Source organism: Silene latifolia, chromosome Y (assembly GCF_048544455.1).
Source record: "Silene latifolia isolate original U9 population chromosome Y, ASM4854445v1, whole genome shotgun sequence".
Lineage (NCBI taxonomy): Eukaryota > Viridiplantae > Streptophyta > Magnoliopsida > Caryophyllales > Caryophyllaceae > Silene > Silene latifolia.
This window is the reverse complement of record NC_133538.1, coordinates 452,801,747-452,812,203: the sequence shown is the minus strand read 5'-3', so window position 1 is coordinate 452,812,203 and position 10,457 is coordinate 452,801,747. Positions and strand designations below refer to the sequence as shown.

The 10,457-nt window shown below is 39.7% G+C and overlaps 1 protein-coding gene across 1 annotated transcript; it reads left to right on the top strand.

The window, feature by feature from the left end:
• Positions 1–9,812: 9,812 nt before the first annotated feature.
• LOC141627029 (signaling peptide TAXIMIN 1-like) lies at positions 9,813–10,149 on the top strand. The gene is made up of 2 exons (XM_074440546.1): positions 9,813–9,944; positions 10,042–10,149. Exons 1-2 carry the CDS (start codon positions 9,813–9,815, stop codon positions 10,147–10,149), a joined length of 240 nt encoding a protein of 79 aa, XP_074296647.1.
• Positions 10,150–10,457: the final 308 nt, after the last annotated feature.

Genomic DNA, 10,457 nt, shown 5'->3' with positions numbered 1-10,457 from the left:
CTAATCTTTTTCCTTGAGTGCTGTTTTGATAGGCCTTACAGGTTCTACCTAGACAGTTCTAGGCGAAAGATCGTCAAATGGAAGGCTTGAGTACCTTTGACCCGTCACCTATGTCCCATTATATGGCACATCGGGTGATTTACTGCGGGAGATGTGGTGCTGCTGGGCATAATGCAGTTTTTTGTTTGGCAGAGAATGACGAAGTTTACGCGTTCCAACAGTGTAGTCGAGCTAGTCAAGCAACTGTAGTTGTGCCGCCACATCCACCCTATCAATGGCCACCGCAACAAGGTCTTCCTGATATACAATAAGAAGAGATTGCGGAGCTGAAATCCTTGATGGAGACACTTGCATTCCAAGCGCAAGAATATGATAGACAATTCTTCTCGCGAGTTGATAAGCTCGAGTCTGTAATTGCTCAGTTAGCAGCTGAGATACAGATAAAAGAGATCGCGGAGCTGACATATTTAATGGGGACGCTTGTATCCAAAATGCAAGAGAGTGATAGACATATGGACGCTCGAATCCTTGAGCTGGAGTCACAAATAGCTCAGTTAGCAGCTGAGTCGGATAATGGGCAACCAGAAGAGGTATACCTTGCTGAGAGCGGTTTTTCCCATGAAGAAACCGTGTTGCCCAATGCTGAGGATGACTTTTATGACTCAGACGACGAGTTTCTATCACATTTCACCACCCCACACGAGGATTTCAGCGCTGTACAGGAGGAATCACTCGATCGAGTGACTAATATTGGTCGATCGAGTGATTTTCCAGGAGGAAACTGCTCGATCGATTGACAATTCTACTCGATCGAGTAGTCTGGCCATTGGGAGCTTGGATTCGTCATTTGGGTTTGATTTAGATGATGATTTTGATGACAATAATGGATACGGTGAGTCTCCCCTATTCAAAGCCGAGTTGGATGCGCTTGAGTCTGAGATTTACGGAACAAATTCCACTGAGGACGATGAAAGGACAGCTGAGTCCGTATATGCTCCTAGCACGGATGAGGTAATAAATTCCTCTGTCAGTGATTCCGACGTTGAGAGCAACCTTCCTGAGGTAATTAGCGGTAATTTTATTATTGTTAATATTCAAAGTATACTACCTGGTTTGACTCGTGCTAATTCTTATAATGATATACCCCCTCCCATGTGGACGTATAATTTGACGAATTTTCACCGTACTTGTCACGTCAAAATTTCTAATCTGAATCAGGACCTTAATTTATTATATATTGCCCCCGCGCTCCTTTATTTTGTGGATAAATTTAGGAGCTCGCATAGGAAATTTGTTAGACTTAAATGTTTACATATTTTTATTTCCTATTTCTTCAATCCACTATTGTGCTACTTATGCTTCTGTGTAGCACATGCGCAGATGTACGATCTAATGCTGCGCGCTTTGAGCTGCTTTGATTATAACTAATTAGAGAGGCTTGAAGAAAAGAAGGTCGAGCTGGGACATGACTGAAGCTAGCGCTACCCGGGAGGCAACCCGGCGATTTTATTTTGCATTTTTATTTGATTTCAGTTGTAATAAATGGTTCTTATACCATAAACTATTTTAGTATGCTTGTTTAGTTAGTTTGCGGGCTGTTTTTCATTGCGTTTTGCAGGAACACGCTGAGGATCACTCGATCGAGTAGTTTTTCTACTCGATCGAGCACTTTAGCTGATGGATTCACTCGATCGAGTAATTAATCCACTCGATCGACCACCTGCAGAAAGAAAACCACTCGATCGACTGCTTTTCCCCTCGATCGAGCGGTTTTGGATGCCCATTCTACTCGATCAGCCACTGTTCATCTGCTATCGAGTGTATTTGACTTGGATTAGCTTCCCGAGACGGTTTTCCGGGCCTTTAGCAACCTCCCATGTTCATGGTCGGTTTGGGGAGGTCCCTTTATTCGCGCATCTTGTGAGTTTTTCAGCATTTACTCTCTTTCTCTTCTAGTTTGCATTTCCTTTCCATGTTTGGGTACAATGGGGGCATTATACAGTTTGGTTTGGGGAGGTTATGCATCCATATCTGCGTCTGCATATTGTTTTTATTGCATTTCTGTTATCACATTCAATTTATGTATGCATTGTCTTTTATTCTTAAAAATTTAAAAATTCCCTAAAAATTAGAAAAATTGAAAAATTCAAAAAAATCACGTTTATTTTTGCATATAGGTTGAGTCGGAACGGTAGATTTTAATGATGAAATTGCACTATAAATTGTCTTTTTGCTTAAGCCTTGCAATAAACTGTTATCTTTTAGCTTTGTCTTATTGCATATTTACGAGTTAATGTTTAATTTAGCTGAACATATAGATTTGACCTGAAATTTTGGCAACCTACTTATAAATTCTAAGGAATTAGAGCCGTATAAACTGGTGTCATTTATGACCGGTTTCATGTAGGATTGTGAGTAGTTACTCCTTGCATAACATGTATCATCAATTTGCACGTATATGAAATTCAATTGCTTTTTGCCTTCATACATTCGGGTTAGTGGTTGGTGTCACATGCAGGGAGGTGCTTACATTTTCCCTTTCTTTCATTTTTACCCATTAAACTCCACATTAGCCAAATTTGCCTGTTGACCCTTAGCTACATTCCAAATTTAGCCTGCCTTGTCAAGCTAGTTTAGATTGTTCTGCGGTATATTGTCTATTGTATCAAGTTTGGCTTGCATCTATTGATTCGGAGTTGGTAACTTATGAAGAAAAGGAGGATGATGAAAAAGACGTGAAAAAGAAAAAAAAAGGTTGAAAAAAAAGGAATTCGAAAATGAAAAAGAGAAAAAAAATTCGAAAAAGAAGAAAAGAAGAAACAGAAAAAATAGAAAAAGAAAGGAAAAATTTGAAAAAAGAGATGTTGTTTGTTGATTAGTCGGTTTCTGCTCCTATGTTCTATCTTATATCATTTGAGGAGTGTTTCTAGTTCGGTTTGGTGAGTTTTTATGCCCAATGAAGGGCATGTGCTTAATTCATAATTGAGTTGGAAACGGATGTTGATATATGGTTTTGTTTAGGAACTAGCTTGGCCGCCTATACCTCCACATTTCCATAAAATGTTTTGCCTTTAGGTTATTTTGTCTTATTTGCAGGAATGAACCCAAAAGTAGAGAAATCAATCCTTTTACCGTCCGTGTAGCATGCATTTGTAGGAAGAGTGAATTTGGAGCGGGAATGAAGCAATTTTGAGATGCGCAAAGAAGAAAGATAGCTAGGCGAGCAAAGGAAGAACTTTAAATTGCTAGTGCCTACTTTGAAGAGCTATATCTCGAGTTCTACAATAGATATTCAGGTGATTCCAATTGGAGATAAAACCTTGTTCTCTTAGATTTCCAACGCCACCGGAATCACCCTGTTTTCCCAAGTAACGAAGAAATGGCAGCCATTTGAAATTCAGTGCGCAAAGCAGGAAACTGTTGTTGGAAAGTACTCGATCGAGTAGAATTTTGCTCGATCGACTCCTTTTTCTACTCGATCGAGTAGCTGCATTTATTGATTTACTCGATCGAGTAGATTTTCTACTTGATCGAGTGGTTTAAGCTTTAGTTACTCGATCGAGTGGTTTTAAATGACTCGATCGAGTGGATTTGCTATGGGCTGGGCCTTTTAAGCTTATTTCCGTCATTAGGTTAGTTAATAATCTTATTTTTCTTATAAATAGGAGGGATTTCGACATAATAAGGGGGCTTCTCCTCTCTAATTATTCTGGAACTTTATCATGCACTGTTACTTTGCTACTGTTCTTTCTTCCGGATCTATTTTAGTAATTAATTCTTCCCCTTTCTTTTTCTCTTTAATTTATGCTCATGATTATTGTTCTCCCTTTATTTCTTGTTTCCCCCTTAATCATGTCTAGCTAATTTCCCTTAATATGTTAGGATTAGGGAAGCCGTGGTAGTAATATGATAGGATCGACTTGATTAGATTAGCCTTGCGATAAGAATTGTATTAAGCAATATAATTGTTATTAGGTTGAATGAATGCATGCAGGAGACCAATTTATCTAGTTAACCCCGACCTGGATCGAAAGATTGGAAGGGAAGGCTTGCTTAATTACAATAGTTAATACCTAATTAGGGCGAAAGCTAAGTTAGGAGACCCTAGGGCGGTTTAAGGACCGAAAGATGACGACCATAGCTCTTCTTATCAACAGTTTAATCGACTCAGTTGACCCGATAGTGTAGCTGCCACGGTAGACCGACTCCTAGCATATTCCTCTCCCTTATCTGTTAATTTCTCTCTTTCCTTTACCCCTTTCTTTAATCTCTTAGTCTAATCAAAACAATTTAAACCCCCATTAGTGACATTAAACAGTTAGAATAGACAAGTAGATAGTAAACCGCCTCCCTGTGGAGATCGACCCTACTTACCGCTGACTTCTGTTAGTAGTACTTAGGTATTTTATTTTTGGTACAGAACGACCGTATCACTAAACATATTCATAATCACAAAATTAATATTCTCATGCAATTGACACTCCATCTTTTCAAACCAATTCATTGATCATATTCATACACGTATTCATACAATTTATTCATCCAATTATATGCATATAAACAATAGTAACTAGTAGCAATCCCAACCACAATGCAGGTTATCATAAACAATTATCTTCATCTTTTCCACCACACCTCCATTCAACCACATAAACCCATCCATCCAACATATTCATACATCATATCATTCAACATACACAAAAGAACATTAGTAAAAACATAGCGATCCCAACACACACCCCTTAGTGACCGGTTCAAAATTGTAGGGCGAGTTCGCGACTTTAGGACGTCTCCCAAGTCTTTGCATTAGCTCCTACAACTTCTACCCTAGTTCATTTTAGTTTGACTCCCGATGTTCATTAGGTTCATTGGTTACAGGTTTCAGGATCGTCGCTCTGATACCACTTTGTGACATCCCCATACTCCAAGTGCCTTACCAGGACCACCTAAAGTATGAGAACGCCACCATCTCGGTTACCCGAGGCAATGATAATCAAATAGACAACAACGAAATGTACTTTAATAGTAATAAAGTTTAAAGCGATACAACCACATCCGAAGCTGATAAAAGAAAATACAAAGGTTCTCAAATGTTAAACCAACTAGCTAAAGAACAACATTCGACACAGCAAAAGACTTCTAAAACAGCTCGTGATGACTCAACCCAGCTATCCCATGCGCATCAACCATACCTGCTCAATAACTGCTCACCACCCCCGAATGGATCACCACAGTTTTTAAAACATTTAAACGGGATTAGTACAGATTACATAAAACAAATACCATAAAGGAACAATATCACAAACAGCTCAAACAAATCCCAGTCTCCGTCTCTAATCTCCACCCAACTGACTATACACTAAAGTGTGTAGCCCTGCCAGAGTACCCATCACAACAAGTACTCCACGCCGCTAGTGGGGGACCGCAGCCGTACCCACCAAATCTCCGCTCATCTCCATCGAGCGATAAACCCAAGTTTCCTTAATGTGCACATCCCCTCCTGTAGTGGGTTCCACAGAGGGCTAACCAAGGGCGTGAAGTCACTCCCGCAAGTGACTCTACTCAGCCAGGGACGCGCCCCGAAGATCCCAGATAGTTATACACAATAATTACACTACACTACCAACAATCACCAAATCAGAATCTAATGCCAATACGATATACAACAACAACAACAATTACCAACCACACTTATGTATTCAATACTAAGTAGGGAAAACCCTACCTGAAACAGCAATCACCAAGATCGTCACCACCAGCTAATCATAATCGTTCTTCAACGAAATAACCTCCTATAAACACACAATCATACAATCACAATCTAACATCAACAATACTCCCCAAAACCCCCATATTACCCAATTGGGGTTTCAACTAAAATCAATGAAACGATATAAAAACTATACTAGAATATTACCCTCGACACGACGAACTCAACGATATAACGAATGAGACGATCCGACGAACTTAGCCTTGGGATTTTCCAATAACACGAAGAATGAGAACGACGTAACTCTTTTCCTCTCTTGAAAGGTTTTTAGAAAAGTGAAAACTGATTAAAGAAAATGACGGAAGCCTTTTATATTAATCTCGCGTTATTAGAAAAACCTGTCAAAACAAATCCGTAAAACACACTTACTCGATCGAGTATGTGACTTACTCGATCGAGTGCCCCTTACTCGATCGAATGCCACACGTACTCGATCGAGTACCCATCAGGCAGAATACTGTTTCATATAAAAATATACTTACTCGACAGAGTAGGTACCACTCGATAGAGTACCCATAGATATAGAAAACCGTAGTATTACAAAATGATATATAAAAACACTTAAATTACTGAAATAGTCTGTGATTCTTGTATCTCTCGTTACTTTGCAAATAGTAAAATAACTAATATCTATACTCCGCAAGTGCATGAGATCAACAATTGAAATTTTGATCATACACCTTTCACGTGATCTTCAAATATGACTCCAAACATAGCTAATGTACCATAACAGTCAACAAAATTACCATGATGATCGTTATTAGTTGAGTTGTTCTAAACGAAATGCAAAGAAGTGACTCCTTTATTTGCAGTCCCAATTGAGCAATGTAGTTCTGGTTTAAAGTCAGATTCGGTTTATATAGCAGATGATTTAAGGGTGTTTGATTTGAAAGACGGATCCATAACGCTTATTCTAGACTCATGGGATCTCTCAATGACACGATTTTGGTCATTATGGATTCCTCCACCAACACCCGATCGAGCAGATTGAAGATGGTAAGAGATGGCACGAGAAAAGGCTAGTTGACTACAACCGATAGGTCATTTGAATTATTTCTTTGATTATGTATTTGTGTTTACACATGGTCGACTGTCATTTGTCTCTAATACTAATATTTCATCAATTATTACTATTATATTTGATACTCAATTGGATTTTCATGGCGGATACTCAATAGATTGATACAAAGTAAGTCCCTCTGCTCGGTTGCGCAGAAAATACTACTCTACTACTCGTTCTAGACTATTTTAGACAATTACTATTACGCTTATTGATTTGATATATGTATATGTGAATACGTGAAGCTAAATGATTATAAAAAAATTAAGGGAGTAAAAGCAACATAATTAAGCTGTTGGTGTAATTGACTTTGAGAAAATCAGCCGCAGTTCAAGCTCGAACTCGAACTGAGGGAAGACTAAGTAACTCGGTTCTGCGTGGACTTCCTGGATCTTTTAGTTGATTTGGGTGACTTTCACTCTTTCAGTTCCAAGTCGTGTACAACCACGGTAAGGAGCTAAGACTAATATTCTGGTGTTATCGATCAGGATAGATATTTGGCGTTGACTGTAGACCCGTTTTTGTCCCCTGGTACTCCTAGTGTTTTACATGAATTGAACGATGTCTTCTATTTTACCAGGATGTCTATCTTCTGTTTTACAGGAATAACACCAACATTTTTGCACGCAAAAAGAATCATTTGACGGTGCAATAGTTGATTCGTCTCCCAAATTGAGTAACTGATTATGTTTTCGTCCATCTAATCAAGTGGTTCTTGCGTTAATAATAGCGAGTTGTATCAAATACGTTGATTAAGCAAAGAGCTTATTTCTCGCTCCTCGTCACGAGACCACGACCATGTTAGATGAACACAAGCATGACTCGTAGATAATCTGCAAAAACGCCCTAATAAAATAGCGTAAATGTTATAGGAAGATTATAAAAAATCAATTTCTAAAAAAACATATGCATGCTTTTTAGAAAAACATTTCAGTAGAAGCAAAATCAGAAGATATGTTAAGGATATCTCAAATTAGAGCTACCAATATAAAAATTATATATATATATATATATATATATATATATATATATATATATATATATATATATATATATATATATATATATATATATATATATATATATATATAATTGTGGCCAATTCACTCTCTACCTATGTGATGAGTATTTTTAAACTTCCAGCTGCTTTTTGTGACGATCTACGGAGAATGATCTCGAGGTTTTGGTGGGGTCATGAGGATGGTAAGAAGGGCATTTCTTGGGTGTCGTGGAATCAAATGTATAAACCCAAGTGCATAGGGGGAATGGGATTTCCAGATTTCTTCAAGTCGAATCAAGCTTTTTTAGGTAAGCAAGCATGGCGTTTGTTAACATCACCGGACTGTCTCTGGGCTCAATTGATGCGAGGTAAATATTACCACGGGCGTGATTTCTTAACGACAAATCTGGGGCATAATCCGAGCTATACTTGGCGGAGTATTTTTAAGTGCGAGGGACGGTTTATTAAATGGTCTGCGTCGACGTATTGGGAACGGCTTAGACACTTTGGTTTGGGGTGATCAGTGGATACCGAATACGCAGACGGGGAAGGTCCTATCTCCGTGCTTTGGGGCGAATGTGGGGATGAAGGTGTCTGACCTTATGGTCACGGGTGGAGGAGCTTGGAGTGAGGAGAAGCTTTCGATGTACTTGCTGCCGTTTGAGAGGGAAAGAGTGCGCAACATTCGGTTGAGTGAGGAGAACAATGATGATATGTGGTACTGGGCTGTGGAGAGGGACGGGGAGTATTATGTTCGCTCTGCCTACAAGCTTTTAGTGGGGATTGAGAGTGATACTTCTGAGCCATCGACATGGGAACGAAGTAAATGGATATGGAATAACCTTTGGAAAGTTCAAGTGTGGCCACAGATCAAGCTCTTCTTCTGGCAGCTGTGGAATGACGCGCTAGCAACCAAGGTAAATTTATCTTTTCGGGTCGGTAGGGAGGATGTCTTGTGTCCTTTGTGTCAGTGTCAAGTCGAGTCAAGTATTCATTTATTTCGTGATTGTGGTTTGCAAGCGAGGTTTGGGAAAGGTTGGGGGTGTAGTTTCAGGAGGTCGGGGGGCTTGGTGGGATAAGGGATTGGGTTGAGGGTTGTTGGAGGGAGATCGACAAAAGGGATTATGGGCTGTTGATGGTTGGGTGTTGGGCGTTGTGGGAGGTGCGAAATCAGGAGGTCTTCGGGGGGGGGGGGAAGGGGGGAAGGGTGAGATTGACATGGTGGTTAGTCGTGTTCAACGGGTCTTGGAGGAGATTGAGGGGGATAGGGTGGCGCAGACTAAACGGGAGGGGAGGCAGGCAGATGAGGGACAGATTGAGAAAGAAAGGGGGTGGACGGCTCCTGGGGAAGGCTGGGTTAAATTGAACGTCGATGCGGGGGTTAAGGAAGGCATTGGTGTGGGAATAGGTGGGGTGTGTAGGGATAATGCATGGAAGGTGTTATGGAGCATGGCAGCTCGGAGACCAGAGGTGTAGGAAGCCCATGTTGCTGAAGCGGTGGCAGTGCTCGAAGGTCTTGAAGAGACGGTAAAGGCAGGTCATGATGCGGTGATCGTCGAAAGCGACTGTTCTCAAGTTATAGAAGGGCTGAAATGAAGGAAAACGGGTCGCAGTGTTTTCGCTCTTGTGTTGGACGATATTTTACGTCTTTGTAATTCTTTTGTTTCTGTTGTTTTTTCTTCTGTGTCTCGTAAGAACAATAAGGTAGCTCACGCTTTGGCTCATGCGCTACCAGTAGTCTCGGGTCGCTCTGTTTGGATTGAGAAACAACCTGATGTAGCAAGTCGCTATATTTCGTTAGAGTAATATATTTATCTCTGTGGGTTTAAAAAAAAAAAAAACACACCTTCAATCTTCCGCAATTAGCCGACACAAACAACTACTACTAATAACTACTTCTCCCACCATAACCCCCCACAAACACCATTACCTTCAAACTTCAAACTTGAAAACCCCATTATTTTCTACCAAAATTAAAGAAAATGTGTTGTGGTGATTGCAGGCCATTGGGGTTTCTATTGGGTCTACCCTTCGCATTCTTGGCCCTTCTTGTCTCCATTGTCGGCGTTATCGTCTGGATCGTCGGGTATTTTTCATTCACTTATATATTCTCCGTCCTAATTATTTGTTTATCTTTGATTAAAATACGCTAATTTACGGTAAATTGAATTAATTAATGGTTTGAATTGGTGATTGTAGGTTGACCTTGAGTTATGTCCGTGTTGTTTCTGTGTGACGGTGCTTGTGGAATTGGCACTTGAATTGATTAAAGCACCTCTTCATGTCATGGAGTGGTTTACTTCTAAGATCCCTTGTTAATTAATTTCCTTTTTTTCTTTTAATCTTTTAATAGTTCTTGTAAATTGTATTCAATAAATCCTGGCTTATGCGGAGTACGGCTTATGCGTGTCTCCCGTTACTCTTTATTATATTTTATTGACTATACTAGTTGAAAAGCCCGTGCAATGCACAGAGTTCCTATTAGAATCATATGTATAAATATAGTCTATAGTTGATAAAAGAAGTTCAATCATCATTATATATATTAAAGAAGACGCTTAAACAGCTGACGTGGCACTATGAGCATTCAGAAAAAACATTTTGGAGGTCTCTCATAAATTGGGCAA